A 21,530-nucleotide genomic window follows, 5' to 3' on the forward strand; every position below is an offset into this window, starting at 1 on the left:
CACTCTATAAAATAAGTGGAATGACAGCACTGCACTGTAAAACCAGTGGAATGACAGCCGCAACTCTATAAAATAAGTGGAATGACAGTGCTAATTTTATAGAGTGGCGGCTGTCATTCCACTGGATTTACAGAGCAGAGGGTGTCATTCAACTAACTGAATGTAGAAAAGGTTTGCTTTGGTTAATTTTGTTATACATGTTTGAGTGACACCAGATGTGACTGGACATTATGGAAGCGCCCACCCCATTTAACCTCATTTGACCTTTCACGTTTTGACCCGTCAATGCTGTCATGTCAGCAGGTTACCATAAACCATATTCTACATGTAACACATCGTCTCCTATTCGTGATTGTATACATTGTACAGTATGGTGGACGCCGAAACTATCGCAAACTCGGGCTGTCAGCTAGACGTTGACAACATTCGAAACTTTGAAGTCCGACCTGACGACATCTTCTTGTTGACGTTCCCGAAATCAGGTCAGTGGTTCTCTTTAGTTCACATTCTGACCCCGGAAGGTTGTCTGTACCGCTTTGCTAGCTGCTACGAGCAGACCAGGAGCAGACCTATATTCATATGTACTTTGATTTTATGTATCAGGCTCTGACTTCAGGAAAGATATACTTTTCAAAATGTCGTCTGTAGACTACAATTAGACATAACCTTTGTTTGATGTCGACAATACATTGCCCCGTGGTTTCGTCCTCGACCTCATAAAGGTCACAGAGAGTACATATCCTATCATCACGGTCTACATTATTTCTCCTCTCCAATTCAATTTGAAGGCAATATGCTGAACACCTAAAGCGTGCAACCATCATGCGATGTTGTCCAAACGTGATTCCAGACAGGTACTTTTCTCGATGTAATGGCAATTTGAAGTTCCTGTCATGCAAACGTTTATCATAAGTGGATACATCACTGTGCCATTTCGAAAATAAAAATATTTTGAATCTACTTACAAAAGTATTTACAAACAAATCAATATTTCCAAACATGTTGTGCATTCCAAACAACTACCATATTACACATTTCTAATGAATTGCTAATTTCTCTTAACCAGGTGCCCCTAGTACGTACACCAGAATTTTCTATTTGAAGGAACATGTCATAACTGTTACATTTCTTTGGTTTGGCATGTTAAGAAGCTTCGCCCATTATTTGATCCATCTTTTTTGCAGTTAACAAATGAATAGGATATCTTCCACAGTCCCCAAGCACAGCACAGTTTGGGGCACTATTTGATACGCCTAGAAACATTCTACACGCCAGCAGTTGTACTTCTAATTATACATAACTCTGGAAACCCCAGATCAGAACTGTACGTAAAAATTGGTACAATCAGAGTGTTAAATATCTGAAAGAATGTTTTACATGACCATGTATCAACTTTTCCACATATACTCCACACAAAAATAAAGGATTTTCTACCATGTTGGGCGTTGTCATTCTGTCAATAACCCTATGTCCCACAATCAGACAATTGCTTCTATATTAAGTTATATACGATCCATGAACGTTTGCATACTTTTAATTGAGTTAGTGTGTGTAGTACTTCCATCGACGTTTCGTGTTTTTTTAAACATGGTCTTCGGGCTCTTGCCATTGTATTGGGAGTGATAACATACCAAATTGTTGTATTTAATGTAACTATCATAACACTATCTATCAGGTACAACATGGAGCAGGGAAATACTACCTCTGATACTAAACCAAGGAGACACTGAAGCCATCAAAGGTGTACCACAAGACTTGAAGGCACCGTACATCGACTTCGCTGCTTCTTTTGACATCTACCCTCCTTTCAGAGAAATTGCCATACAGAACGGAGTACCCGAAGACTTTGATATCAATACATTGAAATCACCAAGAGTCATGATCTCGCATCTCAGAGAGGAGTTTCTGCCTAAAGAAATTAAGAGCAAAAATCCCAAGGTTTGGCTAACACTAGTAAACTTTTTAAAGATCACATTTCCAACAGAAAAAAAGTTGTCTATAGATTTCATTGGGACACCTAGGATTATATGGTCAGGTTCTCGATCATTCATTTTGTTCTCTATTACTCATTCAAAGGTGTCTTGTGCTAATAATACGTATCAGTCAATTTCATTGTTACTTCATCTTTAACAGTCGTTTGGTGGTATGTGTGACTTGTTGCGCAAATCCTTCATGTATTTTCAGGTAGTGAAGAGAGCAGTCCGGCAATATACCTGTCCGGATCATTCCAAACACATGTGTTTACTTTTCCCCCTCTGTTTTCCATACAGATAATCTACATAGCTAGAAATCCCAAAGACGTTGCCGTGTCCTGTTTTCATATGGTACAGAAAGGACTGCCAGCCAACAATATGAAACCTTACGATAGTTTCAGTTCTTTCTTGGTAGATTTTGCAGATGCAAAAAATGGGATGCAGTATGCAGTTTGTGAGTATGCTCAGCCATATCACTGTCATAAACCAGAGGGCTCGTTGCCGCACCGTCCAAGACGTACGGTTTTTTTTTTGCGTCAGCGGATAATGTGTTTTGGCTTGCGAGTATAGGCCACATGGACCCAGCTGAAGTAGCAGTAGCAGTAGTAGTATTAAATAACGATCTAATCCAAATTGAATAGTTTTTTTGCCACAACTAAAGTTTTTAATGTTCCTACATGCTTGTAATATCGATATGGTAACCATAGAAACTTGCTACAAATCCTTTGATTTTTCATCCGAAGTCAATGCCACTATATAAGTTCCATTTCGCTCATCTCACCAACCTTATTGATGGAATATGAAGCAGACTGTATATGCCATCCTGTTAGGATGACTAACCATGAAACATCCATCCATCATTTTCTAATTTAGACGATGGAACGGCATGGAGAGATCACGTGATACACTGGTGGAACAAGAGACACGAGCCGAATGTATTTTTCACCACTTTCGAGGATATGAAAAAGGTTTGAAATTCATCATGATAAGTGACTACATTCATAGTGTAAGTTTAATGATAAAAACACTCAGATTCTGATACATCAGTGATAAATAGATTTCCTGCAATCACAAAGCTAGGGATAAAAGAATAAACTGTTGAAGAGTATTTAGCTAACCTTGATAACGACTATGAAGGAATTGTGTATAATTATGGTTTCAAATCAAATGCCGTCGTGCAGAATACTTTATTCAGCTAATGTAGAAACCCCGTTAGTAAACCATGTGGTCTGGAGTAAGTTGCTTTACAGTGCATTTAGTACGTACAGTATTCTATAAACAGTTTACTCTGGAAATGAAACGATATTGGTCATTTTTTTCTCACATTGTGCACTGCGTTGTGTCAGAGTCATGCTAGATTATCCATATCATAAAAAAGACGAAAAACAATATAATTAATTAATCAGTACAGTGTACCGTTAAAGTACTTAAGTGTTTTCACCTTCACATAATTGATTAGACATTATTAAATGTGCCTTTTTGTTATTCATGTTTGCTTTTATATTCAATGCTTGTTATTTTAACTATTTGACTTACATCCAAGCTACTTATTTTTGTTCTCTGTCTTGTCTAAAAAATGCTTATATTTGATTTGTCTGTTATGATATGGTTTATGGATTACATGACATTGACAGTTGCCGCCATTGTTTACAACCCACAGGACCTTGAATGTGTTATCCGTCAAATGGCAGTGTTCCTGGAAATACGTCTGGAAGATGACATAATCAGAAACATTGCTGATTATTGTAGTTTTGACAGCATGAAGAAAAACCCAGATGCACTACAAAGTGAATACTGTTCAAAGATTCTAAAGGTGGACCCACACACATCATCTCCATTTGTAAGAAAAGGTAATTGAGTTTGGTAAATCCACAGAATTCAGTTTGTGAATCTATAAACTTTAAAGGGGAATTGAGTTCGGTAAATCCATAGACTTTATGATGCATCACGTGTGTGTTATCGGAGACTCTTGTGCAGTTCATTTTTCTAGCTTAATATCATATTTCACTTTGTTAAATTAGGAATGTCGTCTAGTTACAACTCAGTACTTTGCCAGAATAAATGAATTGTATAGATTATAACACATACTTCAAAATAGATTTAAGCAGCTGATCATGTCAAGAATGATGCAGAAATAACATCTAACAAATCCAGTGCTGATATCCCAATTTGTACATCAATTTGACCGACGAGTGAATTTAATGAATTGCCATCTTGGCCTTTATTCATATGCTATGATAAGCTGATCATAATACGACCAGGAATACGAGCAGAGCATTGATGAACTATTTGTTTCATTACGTACAGGTATGGTTGGTGGTTGGAAGGAGTACTTTACAGTGGCTGAAAACGAAGCTTTTGACAACCATTACCAAGAATGGACAAAGAATACTGACCTGAAAATGACCTTTGAACTGTGAAGTCAACAAGTTTGAATATTGTTCGAAGAACATACTTCACTGTGACTAGTAGTTCGGCTAAATAAAATTGTGTGTAACCCGACCCAAGCTAGTTTTTTACTGCCCACCCTAATCGTTTTTTAGGTGATTAATTTTAAAAAAAAGTTTCGATAAATTGGAAATATTTGCAAAGTCACACAAGAAATAGTGAGATTTGAAGATGTCATCGCCTCTTGTGAACAAAACGGGATGGCAGAATACAGCATTATGTCACTTAATTGGTCTGTGTCTACTTTACACTTGACCAGTAACTTTCATTTACACCAACACAACACAGTTAATTCTGTTCACAGGTCTGGGGCCAATCGAACGTTTACAAGGCTATTACATTCACTTTTCTTATATTTTGATATAAGAAATGAGAATTAGCCTTGTAAAAAATACCACACGGCGTCTTCTGCGTATCGTACAGAAAGTGAGATCACATCGATGAGAAGAAGTCTATGTTGATACAATGACCTCTGTAAATATGAAAAGAACATTTGAATAGATCCTTGAAGATTAAAAAAAGCACTGTTGCTATGGGCGTGGTCATGTTGCTAGGTATATTTGCCTACATGTTTAGAATGTTTATTCACTTGTTTATTAATCCCTGTTCCAATATATGCGATGAATTGGATGTTGCTATGGGCGTGATCTTGTTGCTAGGCATATTTTCATACACTTTTTGAATGTTTACTCACTAGCAATGTATACTGGCATTTGGTTGTTGCTAAGGGCGTGATCATGGTTGCTAGCTAGCCAATTGTGTCGACATATTTTAAACAAAATCTGTAGAATAACACTTCTAGAAACATCTCACCAAATTTCAGTCTTTCACATATTGCTGAAGAGACCATTATATACTTAACATTTCTTCATCTATACACCCCGATACATCCCCATTATATTTCATCCCAATCTGCTCAGTAGTTTTGGAATTAGAGATTTTTGACCAAAAAGAAACATTTTAGCCCTAAATTGCATAGTACTGATCGATCATCATGTCATGAACAAATCTTAATCTGCACACCCCTAAGAATGTTCCTACTAAATTTCAGACCAATCTGCCCAGTAGTTGCTGAGGTTAAGATTTTTGACCAAAAATCACATTTGTTGACCCAAATTACAGACCGGCCGGTTGTATGATCATTTTGATTTGAACATTTCCCAACTAGACATCCAAGGTAATACACCAACCAAATATCATGACACACACACACACACACATAGACAGACAGACAGACAGACGGACAGACTGACACTTTGCTGTGCCAATAGCACTACTGAACCTTATCAGTTTATTTTGCTAAAAATGGCAAATTCACGACATTTATCTTTCAATCATTCTACTAACCATTTGTCAAATATTATCAACATGTTTGTGTGTATGTGTGTCTGTATATCTATCTATCTAGCTAACTAGATACCTAGCCAGCCAGTCAGTCAGTCACCAGTCACTGGCTGCTATCTGTACAGTTCTAGGTAGTTTGATCCCACCACAAGCACAGGATGTGCTTCACATACCAATCAGCACAGCAAATGCTAACCGTTAATCTTTAGAGATAAATATGTTTACAGAAGATAACCTCAAAGTAAACTATATTTGTCCCTCGTCATTTGCCCACAGACGATCTGAGATAATCAACAAAATAAATAAACACTGAGGTAAATCGTCGATTCTCTTTACAAACAGATCATTTAATGACCATGACAACCAGTTGGTCAGACCAATTAGTAACCTTATCTACCAGGTAGGCTATTTAATAGTCATGCAATCAGTTAGTCAGACAAATTAACGGCGATATCTATCAACTGGTCTGCCATGTTGGCGGAGAGACTACCACCATCGATTCTAGATTGACAACGTTAGGATTCATCGAATGTCTACAAACTGTTGGCGAAGTCGACAACATTGTGCCGATAATCATATATACTTGTGATAGCAATATGAACCGCTACTAATGTAATAGAGTCACTACCTCGACATGTTTTATGAAAAACTTGAAAGCCGAGGAGAATACCATCATCTCCAGAAGTCAGAAGTCTATCTAGAATATACATTTAAGACATATATTCAACGCTTTATTAATCAATAGAATCAACGAATTAGAATTGGAATTAGAATTCAAAGCTGGTTTGTCGTCATATAACTCGAACCCAACCTTTTACCATGAGAAGAGGTGTTACCAACTCTATATCGTTACGTGCTTTTTGATAACGCAAAATATGACATATGTCAGTCGAGTGCACCTGTCGCCGTGTTCAGTAAATTATTAATTCGCAGGTAGTGTGAGTTTTTTTTATATAAAACTTTAAAGTAGTTACAGTATGCATAGAGCTAATAGAAACCCTAGATGATAGTAACATCGTGGCATTGATAGCCATAACGTATAGAAATGGGTCAAGTATGACATAGTCATTGTTAATATTTGATATCATGCACGTGTTGAATTGAAATACACATGTTGCTCTCTGAACCCATGTGCTATATATCTTTATCCCGTGGCAGGTTCTGCAACGTGTCCTAGCTGCGACACGGAAAGTTACTGTTTAACCGCTATTTAACTTTGTGATAACCAGTGTGATCAGCGCACAAATATTTCTATTGAAATAGTATACATCGTGATATGGAGAACCACACATCGGAAGGAGTTCATGACCTATCAGCCTATGGTGTTTCTGAAGATTTCGGGTTTCTTCTTGAAAATCCGTTAGTAAGTGTAAAAAAACTAGTTCATTTAGTACAGTAAATCGTATGTGAACATTTGTAAAAGTATTGAGGTCAAAATTCCGTTGCTTTTATATATGTCCAGCAGTCATCGGACAGGTACGTAGTATTACGTGCAAAGTTGCACGTCGTCAGAATTTGCGATATTTGTAGAAAGATTTTCGGCAGACATGACAGCTGTTTCGTTGTAATTTGAAAACGTCCTACCATAACATTATTACTTCTCAGTTTTGACATGCTGCTAGATTGCTTGTCGGATCGTTGTAGCCATAATTCCTGTTTTTGAGCTTTACATATTTACAAAGTCATATTCCTTTACGTGAATACGAACTGCTATAAAACGGTAGACATCATAAAATGACGGATTTTGATACCAAAGTCGAACATAAGTTTGAATTCTGCATTCTTTCGGAGAAATTTGTATATCCGGATTTGAGCAATTCGTGACCAGACAACAATTTTAGTGAATAAAAACGTATGTACGCTGATGTCTACTCCATTTGAAATACGCATACTTTCTACTGACACATGGTTTCCATGGAAACGGAAGAAAACGTCATCCCTGTAGGTCATGCCCCCCTCACGTTCGACGTATGTTCAATTCTGAAAATCAATATCCTCGCACCGAATAAGATGTAATTGTTGTATCAGCAATTTCTTTAAAAGAGAAGACATCGGATTGCATTCAAAATAATTCTATTTCATCGTATTTCCATCGATACGTAGGTATTGAATGAAATGTATGGTCTGGTGTAACATGTGTAAAGGAAGAATGTCACGAGCCAAATGCAAGCCCTCACGCGCCAATTGTTTATTTTCGAACATGGAAAAGGGAAAGTAACTGTATAAATACCGATCATCAGTCAAGAATCTGCCATGACTGATATGTTTTGTTTATTTCAACTTTTCAGACGGAACTTCCGAGTTACTTTTGCGATTGGAATGACATAGCTTTTAATCTTGTTGACTATATAGAAGATGGTAGTATACGAGGCAGAATTCGATGGGTAAGGTGATCTAGATCTGTTACTGAGTCATTTCGATTTGCCCGAAGTTCTCAATCGCCAATTTTATGTATTACTATAGTAAAGTTAGGAAGCTAACATACGCCCTCAATGGTTCGTGTTAATCTACTTTTGCGATGTCTTTCTCATCACATAGTTATCATTGCTAGACCACGATAAATTGGTTGGTCACCGTGAACTTCGATTGGCGCATGTCATGCTGGCTGCAATGGCCGCTGGCTACGTCTGGGGCAACGGAGCAGAAGAAGTACCGCGGGTAGGTATATAATTGTTAAGATACTGTTAGTATCTCATATTTCGGCAATCATTTATTTTGTATTATATTGCGACATTAAAAGTTCCATGTTTTACAGCATGTGTTGTCTATATATAGCCCATACAACAGTTTATCTATTTTTAACGGCAATGACATGAGTCGTTGAATACCAGATGTGTTTAGTACACGACATCCCCTCACAGCTTCAGATGTATAGAAGGTTGTGTTTGTTTGTTTGTTTGTTTGTTTGTTTGTTTGTTTGTTTGTTTGTTTGTTTGTTTGTTTGTTTGTTTGTTTGTTTGTTTGTTGGTTGGTTGGTTGGTTGGTTGGTTGGTTGGTGGGGGGGGTTAGTTGTTTGTAAGGATGATTATCTTCATACCATGAAGTTAGATTTTTTCAAGAGGCGAAAGTGCTATTTCTTTATTTTTTGATTGAACTGCTAATGTTATTTTATGTAATGTGAAATTAGCATATGGCACTGCACGATATGGTGCACTGTAATAATGTAAAATGAAAGTATACAGTACATAATATGAGGTTATTACACAATATTTCATGCCATAGTACGTTACCATGTATTACTGATAAAGAGTGTTCCGATTCTTTTGTTTGATCTGATAGGTTTTACCGCAAAGTATTGCTGTCCCTCTATGGAGAGTATCAGAACGTCTTGGACTTCCACCTGTCTTGTGTCATGCTAGTTGGGTACTGGGTAATTGGAAGATCAAGGACTCTTCAAAACCAGCGACTGATCTCTAGTAAGTTGTATGTATGTAGTCATGTATTATTGTATACTGCTTAGTGGAACTAAAAGGCTACTTTGTTCATACTTGCTCCCTGTGGTCTTTGGTAAAAGAGTGATTTCAGAGATCGATAAAGCCAGCCATTCAAACCAATATATAAGTGCTACTGTTCTGATTATCAGATACAAAAATGCAATGGAACATTCACCGCTATATGTGCGTGTACGTTGTGGACAGTATGCCGTATCCATTATTAATTTCCTTATAAATTTTGTTGGGATTTTTAGGAAGGTAGCTAGGTTTGATAATCAGGGTTTTGGAAATGGGATAATCCGTACTGAAGAATTTGGCCTGTACCAATGAAATTTATTGTTTGGCTTAGTTTGCATTTAAAGCACATTAATGTCGAGTAAATGCGAAATATTGTGTGTTATTTTATTTTTCCCCTATGAACTCTATTTGCAAGCAATCGAGAGCAAATTGTAACGCTACCGGGTGGTGTATCTGGAGAGTGGTTTGCGGCAGTAGCAGCCCAAGTCGATCTTGTGTGTGCACCAGGACTCAAACCTCTGTTGAATGCACAAAAGGTAACACTGATAACATAGTCATACTGTATAACCCCACTTTTTACCTTCCGAAAATGAAAGTTATGTTATGTCTGTGTCGGTCTGTCTGTCTGTCTGTCTGTCTGTCTGTCTGCCTGTCTGCCTGTCTGTCTGTCTATATGTCTGTGAACACGATATCTAAAAACTGTTGCATCAATGCTGATGAAACTTGCTACACATTTGCCTATGTTAATGAATTTTAAATTTTTGGTAACCATCCTATGAATACTGAAGAGACATTTGCATAATTAATGATATTCAGCAATTAGACCATATCTTAAGAATACAAGCTTCAATTTGGTATATATATGAATGACAATAAGTAGCACGTTTCCTAAATAACCTGGTGATGAAGCTTGTAAATTGGATTAGTTTTTGCATGATTAATGATTTTTGGCAACAAGGCAAAATCATAACTTCAAATTTCATATAATTTGATACATACAATGACAACACCAAAGCACATGTACATTATAACACTTACAGATGTAGCTTTAGATTTTGATGCACACATTGCATATGTACCTAATGAGTTTTGGAAATTAGGCAATATCTTAGGGATGTAAGCCTCAAATTTCACACAATGTGTACATGTATTGACGATGACAAAAACTCATTTGTCCCATAAAACTTGTTATACAGCTTTAATTACATCGAGTCTTTTGCATAATTGGTCACTTTTGGTAATGACACAATATCTTAAGGATGCAAATTTCATATAATTTGTTACATGAATCAATAATAACAAAGCGCACATGTCCGATATCACTTGATTATGTTATTTTTACTTCAAATGCATGACTTGGAACTTACATTGGAACTCATACTATGTATTTAGTGCATATGTTGTGATAACAAAGGGCATAGGAACAACAATCCTTAATTAACAAAGGATTTTAAAATCTGATAATTTTAACATTTCCAGGCCATTAAAGAGGATGACACAGAAGGATTAACTAAAAACTTGAAAATTATAGAGTCAACTTTAAAACTCATGGAAAAGGTTCTCCATACCATTCATGGTAAGTACCTGTAATGACTTGCCTCACCTTACACTTTTTATAATAAATAAATAAGTAAATTAACTATAAACAAAAGCCCAGCCGAATTCGACTTCGTCCAGTAGCCATATTGGTATTTATAACACTGTTTTCATATAGCCTTCAGTGATTGGATTAGATCGTATCACGTATTATGGATTAGTGACCCGTAATGACATCAATTTGCATAGAGGGGTACTATAGTCGCGTTATATTTTCCCTAGGGCAATATTCATGTTGCACTGAAGTCTTATCGGGATTTACTTTGACTATAGAAAGAATATATGCCTAGGAATGGAATGTTTAGAAAAAACTTACTGTCTGACCATTTTCGGGCACTAGTAGACATCTTACCCATCGTGCTGTTATGTAATTAATGATTTCAGCCTCATGGCCTTGCAGTAAATATACAATATAGCACGACCAGGTTCTAGTCCTGGACTTAGCAGCGAGTGCGAAAGATAATGAGTCACACATCTTGCACTGAATATTCACACAAAAGCTAATTATTAGTAATTAGAGCATAATGTGATAGCATAATTAGATGTCTTATCATTTGTTACAGATCAATGTACACCAGACATATTTTTCAATGTTAATCGTACATATATCATGGGGTAAGTAAATCTAGATTATTTAGGGACAGTTACTGATATCAAGACCAAGGATTACATGAGTGGCGTATATTCAACACGATGATTGTGCCCTCTATAGTTTACCTTCAGAAACAAAGAAAGTGCAGACGATCAAACTCTACAGCCTCGCTTTGGGCGGGAACGTCACTTCCTTTTTAGTTATATTTGTGAATTAATGTTATCAATGAAGATCATATTGGCGGTTCTTTTGCATGATTCACTCTTCGATGGCTGTGTCATCTCAGAAACAGGTATTGACTTTGACTTTGTAACATCCATTTTTATGAATATAAATGGAATAAATATTGAATTTATATTTCAGATGGGGCAGTGCGCCATTTGTAAAACGTGGGTATGGTGGTTTGATTTATGAAGGGATTAGTGATCAACCCAGGCAGGTAGGAATTAGAAGACCGATATTCTGAAATATGTCTTAATATTTTTTTACAACTGTTTTCGTAAGTCACAATATCGCCAAAGCAAACATCAAGAAGCATGAATTTAAAACAGCATTGTCTATTTAAAAATGTAAGGTCCATCTAATATACACATCCTGCAAACGTTGTATACCTTTTGACAGAAGTTATTCGGTTTACTTTTGATAAGATAAACAAAAATATGTTGTTACTGTCTTTGCCTTGTGTTTTTGTTTAGTACATGGGCGACTCTGCTGCTCAAAGTCCGTCAATACCTGCATTTGATGCTGGACTAGGCATTGAACATGGCCTAGGAAATGGTAAGGCAAACCCTACTTGTAAGTGATTGTCTGTGTCTGGAAATACTAAGTATCTAATTTTGTAATTTTATTCATTGCGTGGTTTTGTTTACATGTACTTAGTTTCCTTTTGATCATTGAAAAAGTGTGTTTGACATCAAAAACCTCATTCTGGAAATTGCGTTCCAAAATTCGAACAAAAAGCAGCTGCAGCAATTAAATGCCTAAATAGTTGACAATGTATAATTTTCATTAATTGTCTATTTTCAGAAATATTTCATGATTCGACGAGGCAAATGATGCTTGCAGGTCATAGAAATCTTATACTTACTTTGAGGAAAGGTCCATCTATCAAACGCTTTGGTAAGTAGAATAGTTCATTATCAGTTTTTTTATCACTTTTGTCTGTCGAAAATCTATTGAAATATGCAAATTGCACACCATAGTGGAATCATGTTCATAGTAGACATCAAGTTCGATTCAATGACTTATACAAGCACATTTAGTGTCCAATCTGATTAAAATCTGATGTAGTGAACTTGACGCGATTTCTTTACTGACCTCCTACTTTTATTATCGTATGTTCATTTTTGTTCTGTGCGCCTTGTACCTAGGAACAAAAAAGAATGTAGGAAAGAAAGCTCAAAAAGACATTCCCATCCTTCAAAAACGGTTTTACTTTGAATGGATCTGTTTGTACCCCTTAATAATATGTCTAAAATATGTTGTCAAATTGAGAAATGAAATAATTTTCGCTATAGTAAATGCATGACACTGATAAAGTAGTGTCAACAAACGAATTATTTTCCTCCTACATACTGGCTTAGCTTTGTATTCATATGACTACATACTACTGCGTACTGATTTGAAATTGATTGTGCTATTTGGAACATTTTCAATTTTGGCCAATTTAGTTAGAAAGAGGGTGAGGGGTCTGAGACCAAACTAAATCCGACATTGATCTCTTGATCTCGCCCATTATATAGCACTAAGCAAATAACATTGTATATAAACAAAAGTGTCAGCTGTATCATGATAATACATATCTTTCTTTTGTGTGTGTTTTCTTAGTCGAAATGACATCGGATTTGGCTGTTCAGGAGGCTTATGACAGCTGTATGAAGGCCATGGCAAACTTTAGGTCATATCATCTGAGAATAGTTGTTAAGTAAGAAATTCTTTGATAATCCTGCAATCATTTTTCACCTTTCAGATGTTGCAATAAACATCTCTCTGTATCTAAACACTTCTTTGTATTCCTTGGTTAATCTGCTGTAATCAACTCTCTCTCTCTCTCTCTCTCTCTCTCTCTCTCTCTCTCTCTCTCTCTCTCTCTCTCTCTCTCTCTCTCTCTCTCTCTCTCTCTCTCTCTCTCTCTCTCTCTCTCTCTCTCTTATTTTCTTATATCTTCATATTGCCTTCACCTTCCCTCGATACGTACTGAAGGATCTACCTTTATATACTGCAATATCATTTTAGAAGTCACTCTATCGTCTTATTTATTGAAAAGGCAGCAGGAGCTATACCATACATACACATTTCACTCCCACTTCACCCCTAACCACACCTCCGTTTTCAATCAAGCAAAGTCGGTCTGCTAACGTTTAAGAATCTGTAATCTTTAACATCACCAAAAACAGCTAGCTTCAAGAACATCGAAAACAAATTTCTTATCTCAACGTTTTGAAGAAGAAAAATATACTAGTAATTGGAGTTTGTAGAAATATACTCATTCAAACACAGATTACCAGTTTTACATATCTATTCATTGTGTGTGCATATGCGTGGGTGGTTGGGTGTGGGGATGGGGTGTGCGTACGGGTATGTGGGGGTGTATGTGTGTGTTTCATTACAAGAATATCGAGTCCACGATAGGATGTACTTTAATTATATTTTCCACAGGTTTATTACAATACCTCTCCACAAAGCAGAACGACACCAAGAAAACTACAAAAGTTCTTGTGAAGGATCAGATGGAGCAGGTAGGCTATGTTGTGCCACTATAAGTACTAAACTATAAGATAGTCATGTGATAACCAAGTACATTGCCAACACTTTACATTAGACCAGCTATCCAACTGCAGCGTATACAGTTATGAATTGTCAATAGAAAGACCTAAAACTCATAATGTCTTTAATCAATATTTTATCCAGTTTATTATTAGCTGACTATATTATTAGCTGACTATTATGGGTGAGGGCGAACTTTCAACATAAATGTGAAAACGATATGATTACAATGTTCTCTCTTATTTCCCTAGATATTATTGGTTACCTGAAGTCTACGAGGCTGGCAACACAATGTCATAAGTCAACATGAAAGATACAAATACTTTCTTGAACCAGTAGTTTTTCTTTTTAGAAAGTGCCAACAGTTCTTAACTATAAGAATAAGTGTGACATGTTTGCTACTCACTCTTCAAGTAATAACACGCTCACTGACTTCGCTAAACTGCCTGCCTTTGAAGTGAAAGTGTGGATCAGATATATAGGGTATTTATTTTAGATTTTCAGTGAGTAAAAAATGCTGTTTTTCTTATTAAAAAAATAATATGAAACAACATAGACCAAGTCTGTATTTGTAACTTAATACACTTCAAAATTTAAAAAAAAAAAGTGTGTAAAAGTTTGGTTATTGAAAATACAGAGTAAATAACCTGAGAAAACACAGGTAATCCCTATGCCAATCTCGGTTACCCAGATGCTCACCGCTGGGGACTCTTCTACGGCGGACTCGGCTGGGGAGATCTCGTAGGCAGAGTCCCCAGTGACGAGAATCTGGGTAACCGACACTATCACTACATCACTCTCGTCTGCAGTGTATCTGTTGCTTTTTTCCATATATTAAATGTCGCCTAACATGAATAGCATGATAATTTTTATCTTTGTGATTATAAGTGATTATTTGTTCATAATCTACTTCCTGTATGTACAATAAGAAACTTTTTTACACAATCATTTAAATATTTTTGCAATTTACAAACTTATTAAACTGTTTCATGTTGTTGTTTTTTTTAATCCGCAATCGTGTACTGTAATGTGTATGGAAAAGATGGCTACAGACGTGAAAATAGACCTATTAAATATACATTAGAGAGATCTCTGTTACACTATATCTTATTGTCGACACACACTCATAAAACACACTGCATCAAGTTCATTCCCGGAGGTATTCGTTGCATTTTATTGTATTTTAAAGTATAATTTTATGGTTTAAAATACAAAGGAATTTCGGATAACAAAGCTGAAGTACTTGCTCTCGATGATTTCAGATATAACATCATATCTACGAAAGAAATATGGAAAAGGGAATATAAGTTTAGTAAGGGGAGGGATGGGTTTTGTGATAGAGAAGTAACTGTAATAGGTAAGAAGGGAATGAAGACCATAGCGAGTATACCAAGTTTGCTTAACGTCTCAACACTTATGTTCGATTTGATCTCACTACCCTTTTTTTAAATCGTCTTTTGTGGAGAAAGTTTACCTTTCATATTGATGGTCAATGCTTACATAGCGCCCTCGAGAGAAAGAGCGAGCGGAAACAATAATTATTACAAGGAAAACCAATGAGAAGAGTGTGAGAAAGAATGGAGGGACGTTCATATGGATAATTTAGAGAACAGGCAGTGCACTATACCTGATTCTCCAGTACCCTTATTTAATGCTGTCTCCTCTTTACCATCTCTCTTTTCTGCTTTGTGTAAGGGCACTGTGATGAACCTATCAAGAGGCATATCGCGTTAATAGTGGATTACAAGCTAAACATAGTTATCACAGAGTGTTTTAATTTTAAATTTCAGGATAACATGCAATATGAAATTTTGGTAATATATACCAGCACCCATAATAAACACATGTTAAGGTATTGAAGAATCGCTTTACGTTATTAGCACAACTTCAAACTTGACATTATGGAGAGAATGAATCGTAATCTTGCCGTATATGCCGTATAGCCCCTATATTTTGGTGTGAAACTCTTTGCAGGTTTACATATGGGTATCTACAAAATTCAAGTTTTTTATGCACCTCACCTTACAGTGACCTTGATATGATAAGTTCGGAAATCCACCATTGCCTGAATGCAGTTGTCATAGGCCTTGGTCAATATCGTGTCCGATCTTCTGTGTACTGAAATAGAATGTTTTCATTGGATAAGATAGGTCACATGCAAACACTTGACCGTGATAAATCTCTTGGACTGAACTAGGGCATTACCATTGGCTAAAATGGATCACATGTAAGCACATATGATATATATATAATGGTAAGGTAGTAGCCAAACATAATCACGACCGCATCAAAACATGGAAAATTCCGTAGGTTATACACGTTGTACAGTAGAGTGTGGAGAGTGATTTTCAGTTATTCTCCATATATAGTAAATATTCGTTGAACAACAAAGCACAAATAATCTGTGTACAATGGGTCTCACACTTACCAAAAGATTTAATTGAAGGGCCTGTACGAACGATCGAGATAAGTTCCCTGTGGGCTGGAAACATTTGTTCTCGAAGTGCCTTGTGAAAATTCTCTGTCCGCAAAATTAACATAACATCAAATCATTAAAGGCCCAAAAATAAAACATGATACGTAAGCAATCATTATGTTAAAGAAACGCGGATTCACATCGTCGTAAACCACGGCCTCTTTTACGGCACCGTCCAAGCCATGGAATAGCAGCTCTGGTTTTTTGAGAAAGTGGATACATTGAGAATAAAAACTTCCATGTTATAATAACTGTCTCCATATTATTCAGCATGCAATAGGCAATGACATGTAAGTCTGACAGGTACGGGGGGGTGCACATGACGTCCAATAACCGTAGAGGCGTGCACTATTGTAATAATCCTGCGTGGTTACACAGCCTACCCCCTATGACGAGAAGTCAGTAACTACATGAAAGAGAAACTGCGACCAATTCGGGATTGCTATACAGAACTGAAAATGGTTATGTGAACTTTCCATTTTCGAGTTCTAAGTTTCATCACATGACTATTGCTTTAATCTGTGTGAATGGTCACAATATTACACCGAATATCACGATAGTTCAAACATTGCCGTGAAAGCTATCTACAGTGTTACACATATAATTTGACACCTTGCATACGAAATGTAACCGAGGGTACTGTGATTGAAAAAGGGCACACCAGGAAGTGGGCGAAGTTCTAACCTCTGATCAGTGTCATTATAATAGGAAATGCTAAGTAATGCATCACCATCATGTAGAGTCGCATATAACCATAATAATGATAACCATTAATACACTCTCGAAATAAAATAAAAAATGCACTTACCATTTTCCACGGTGTGTTCGATGCCCAGTGCCGCATCGAAGAATTGCAAGGAAGGACTTTGCGCACCGGAACCTCCGAGATACTGAACAAAAATTACAATTAAATTATACGTAAAAATTGACAAGCCTTACTTTTCATCCTTTTTAATGATATGTATTTATTTTGTTGTAAAATAACCTTCATAACGAGAGCGAGTAAAGAAAAATTGCGATACATTTGTGCTATGGCAGCTCGGTCGAATATGTAGAGAGACAACAACAATATCGTTATTGTTACCAAAACTTAAACTTACAAAACTTGTAAAATGTACCAAAACGTTCAAATTATATGAAAGTTGAAATTCGACTTTATCTATATGCTATACTCATCAAGCTCCTACTTGTTCATTGTATCTGAAAGGTGCGGGATTAACATCGATCTTGATATTATCAACCACTCTATCATACTTAAAACATTTCGTGTGATATATCCTACCTTCTGTGGTATTTCACTAACTCCCTCGTAAATCAATCCTTCAGGAAAACCTGCTTCCTCGAAAGCTTTACACCCCCATCTAAGGGAAAAAAATATACGTATGAAAGTTATCAATAACTATATCTGCGTATATATTGTATATATTAGTACTGAAGGCGTTCTACGAGGGGGTTTATAGAGCAAAACAACAAGGGGTGTGTCCGTTGTCTGCAAAAATGGCACAGTCGATCGACAGGTGATAGTCATGTCTTTTTTCAACCTAGAGGGGAGGGGGTTGATCTTCGTTTTATACGTTTCTAACCCTGTTAAAGAGAAATGGGTGTTGGGCATCTTTACCACGTTTTTCTAATTCAATAACGAGGTGAAACAGTGACGGTGGCCCAGAGGTGACACCACAAAATCTATTGCTTTGAATAACACTTTTTTTCCAAGAATAAACTTTTAATTCTTGAAAGGAAACTTTAATTTTTCGAGAGAAAACTTTTAATTCTTTGAACAAAACTATTCTTGCCAGAGTAACCTCTGGGCCACCATACAATATAGACTTATTCCACGTTCGTAACGCAATAATTTGCAAATAACTAATCAAATGTGTAATAATGTTGCTATTGTACATACAGGAAGTGATTTGTAAACAAACCATGCAAACACAAGTAATCACTATATCACATTCAGTCATCGTTGTAAACTACAGCCTCTTTTACGGCAGCGTCCAAGACGCACGCACATGTCTCGTTGCTTCAGCAGAAATACGTGCTCTGGCTTGCGAGAACGCATTCAGTGTACACATATGCATCTGTTGTTTCCACATATACTTAAATATCACCATGCATTGTGTTCACAAAGGTTTGATTACAAATCACTTCCTGTACGTACAGTAACAAGCTTTTCACACATTTCATTTCAATTTATTGAGTTACAAACGCAGACTTCGTCTATTTTGTTTCACATTGTGTTTTCAATTACAAAAACACAGTAAAGTTCTTTTATTAATTAGAAATTCAAAATAATACACCCTTCCACTTCTCATCCATGCTACAGTTGCTAAATCTCAAAGATCCATTATATCATACCCCCAAATTATCCCGTGTTGACGTACAGACTTATTTTGTTTCTAGCTACTGAAAATGTCAATCAACTCAGGTGGATGTTAAATATATATATATTACAGTATCAATACCATGCACTACGCTAGCTAGAACACTTACCCCATGAGATATATCCGTACGATGTTATAGAACACAGCAGGGTCACATCTTTCTGGAAATGGAAATGAAAATGAAAGTCACATGACACCTTGACTCAATACTACGTCATCACATATATGTGATTACGATCGGTCGATGTTTGACAAAGAGAAGTTAAAAATACGTTTACACATACCGTGAATCTTACGTAGAGCTTTTTCCATGGCTTTCAAAGACATTGCGATTACACGTAATGCTTTAAGAACACCATCTATGTCGCCCACCATAGTTGCCTATTGAATAGAAGTGGAGAAGCAAATTTTTAAACGGAATTATAAACCTTATAAACCTAGTGCCTTTAGGTATGAATTATTAGGTGATTTAACGTCTGAAGAAAGTATTATTAAAGCAGAGTTCTATAAGAAGTAATGACAGACAATTTTCACAATAAATCTGGTCCTACCATTATGGGATCAGGGTAATGATAATATATTTCTATATTATACAATTTTACTGTTGGCACACGTTTTACAATATAGAACTTCTATTGAACGTATTTCAAAATAATGGCGAGAGAGAACATATATACCGATACCATTTCACAACTTTTGTTGGCGACTACCTCTGCAAACCTTCAATGATATATCATTGGAGAATAACATGACTTTGAAAACCTAAGAGCGGCACACGGTTAATCTTATTGATATGTACACGTTACTGACTCATCTTTCCAATCACTGGTCGATTACTCTATTTAAAATCATATAAACTTTTAAATATTTTTTAGAATGATCCAAAGCGTTATTATATTAGACAATGAATTTACCTTCTGGGCGTCTAAGACTGCCTGCAAGCCAGGTCCACAGGATAAATCAACTTGTTGACTGACGACCAGAAACCAATCTGCACTATCAGTGCCTGGGATAGTTATTATAACCTCCCTGTTACTATTATTTGAACGAAAGGCCTCACTTAGTTAGAGTTTTTGAAATTGTGATATTTCGATGTAAGTATTACGGGCAAGATCAATAGTTCATTTAGGATTTTAAAAAACCACTGAAAACTGAATATTTTTACTGGGCGGGGGGGGGGGGTGTTTGAGTCATTTTAGTTCTCATCATACAAGAACGATTGTGGATCTCAGACTGTCTTGTAACCCTAAATACAAATATTTCTATATTAAAAAATCGTCAAATTGTCAATTGAGAAATGGAAGTATTTTCGCAATAGTAAATGCATGGCACTAAAATAAAGTGGTCAACAAAAGAATTATTGTTTCCCACACTACATACTGGCTTTGTTTTCATAGCTTTACGTACTCCTACTAAAGTATGAACTAAAAGAATTTAGTTTTCCATCCTATATTTGTGATTGAAGTTGAACTATTGATCTCGCCCCTAACGATACTCGCTCTCTGATCGATTTGTCGAATAAAGCCATCTTGTTATTACAAAATACAAAGTAGAGTTGTGATTTGTCAAGGATTGCAAAGACAATCCATACGATCAACGAAATCATACAAAAAGCAGTGCCAGTGGCAAGCTAAGCATGGCGTTTCCTCTGTAAACATGTAAGCAACTTTACAGCAGTGGTATGGCAAGCTAAGCATGGCGTTTGTCCTGTACATGTAGGCAACTTTATAGCAGTGGCAAAGTTAAGCATGGCGTTTGCCCTGTTGATGACATAGCAACCTTGCAACAGCGGCAAGCTAAGCATGGCGTTTGCCCTGTAGATGTAGGCAACGTTACAGCATTGGCAAGCTAAGCATGGTGTTTGCCATGTAGATGTAAGCAACTTGACAGCAGCAGCAAGCTAAGCATGGCGTTTGCTCTGTAGATGTAGGCAACTTTAAAGCAGCGGCAAGCTAACCATAGGATTTGCCCTGTACATATATTGGCAACTTTTATACAAAGAGACCATACATGTAGTTAGGTCATTGATTAAATTGTTGATTGTACACAGTTAATACAGCAATGCTCTGCAGAATAACAATGTGAAACAAAACAATCTTTATCGCAGGATTTTAGAATCGTAATTCCATTTCTTGTTGCAACAGTCCCGTCCAATCCAATCCTAGCCCAAGAACCCAGCCATAGCAGCAACGCCCATGTCTTAATATATGCTCCTCGGATAATTACTAACTGGGAAATTACAAACTTGGTAATGGCATGTAAGTATCACATTTAGTCAGCAGGGAAAGTATTTGTCATCTATTAAACAGACTATGGTTTTTACAATGATGGAAACTATATGTTAATACAAAGTAGGGGTACCAGCTAGAGCCAACAACAAAGTTCTTGTCTGCTGTTGTGTTGTGGACGCCACGCGTCGAAAATATTAAGAAACTCACAAGGGTTAATACTTTCCACAATTAATAGTCATAATTGACTCGGAGGCAACTTTTGTTATTTGCT

General features: G+C 36.5%; 3 protein-coding genes across 3 annotated transcripts in view; 2 read left to right on the top strand and 1 right to left on the bottom strand.

Moving 5' to 3' along the window:
- The first annotated feature begins 370 nt into the window (after positions 1-370).
- On the top strand, positions 371-8,090 carry LOC144435852 (sulfotransferase 1E1-like). Its single transcript, XM_078124488.1, has 7 exons — positions 371-482; positions 1,676-1,938; positions 2,271-2,427; positions 2,847-2,941; positions 3,634-3,823; positions 4,281-4,516; positions 8,054-8,090. Exons 1-6 carry the CDS (start codon positions 371-373, stop codon positions 4,391-4,393), a joined length of 930 nt encoding a protein of 309 aa, XP_077980614.1. The 3' UTR covers positions 4,394-4,516; positions 8,054-8,090.
- On the top strand, positions 7,042-14,532 carry LOC144435414 (indoleamine 2,3-dioxygenase 1-like). Its single transcript, XM_078124010.1, has 13 exons — positions 7,042-7,128; positions 8,054-8,149; positions 8,304-8,423; positions 9,045-9,181; positions 9,633-9,753; positions 10,697-10,793; positions 11,377-11,428; positions 11,769-11,844; positions 12,101-12,182; positions 12,432-12,524; positions 13,233-13,329; positions 14,064-14,143; positions 14,423-14,532. The coding sequence occupies exons 1-13, from the start codon at positions 7,042-7,044 to the stop codon at positions 14,479-14,481; spliced, it is 1,197 nt and encodes a 398-aa protein (XP_077980136.1). The 3' UTR covers positions 14,482-14,532.
- Positions 14,533-15,367: 835 nt separating this feature from the next.
- Positions 15,368-21,530, bottom strand: part of LOC144435416 (indoleamine 2,3-dioxygenase 2-like) — a 15,150-nt gene continuing 8,987 nt past the window's right edge. The window contains exons 5-13 of the mRNA XM_078124011.1: positions 19,943-20,063; positions 19,313-19,409; positions 19,138-19,189; positions 17,930-18,008; positions 17,456-17,537; positions 16,600-16,692; positions 16,193-16,289; positions 15,799-15,881; positions 15,368-15,447 (exon numbers count right to left, since the gene is read on the bottom strand). Coding sequence (XP_077980137.1) covers positions 15,368-15,447; positions 15,799-15,881; positions 16,193-16,289; positions 16,600-16,692; positions 17,456-17,537; positions 17,930-18,008; positions 19,138-19,189; positions 19,313-19,409; positions 19,943-20,063 — 784 coding nt within the window. The remainder of the gene's footprint in view (positions 15,448-15,798; positions 15,882-16,192; positions 16,290-16,599; positions 16,693-17,455; positions 17,538-17,929; positions 18,009-19,137; positions 19,190-19,312; positions 19,410-19,942; positions 20,064-21,530) is intronic.

The sequence above is a fragment of the Glandiceps talaboti genome, chromosome 5 (genome assembly GCF_964340395.1).
Source record: "Glandiceps talaboti chromosome 5, keGlaTala1.1, whole genome shotgun sequence".
Lineage (NCBI taxonomy): Eukaryota > Metazoa > Hemichordata > Enteropneusta > Spengelidae > Glandiceps > Glandiceps talaboti.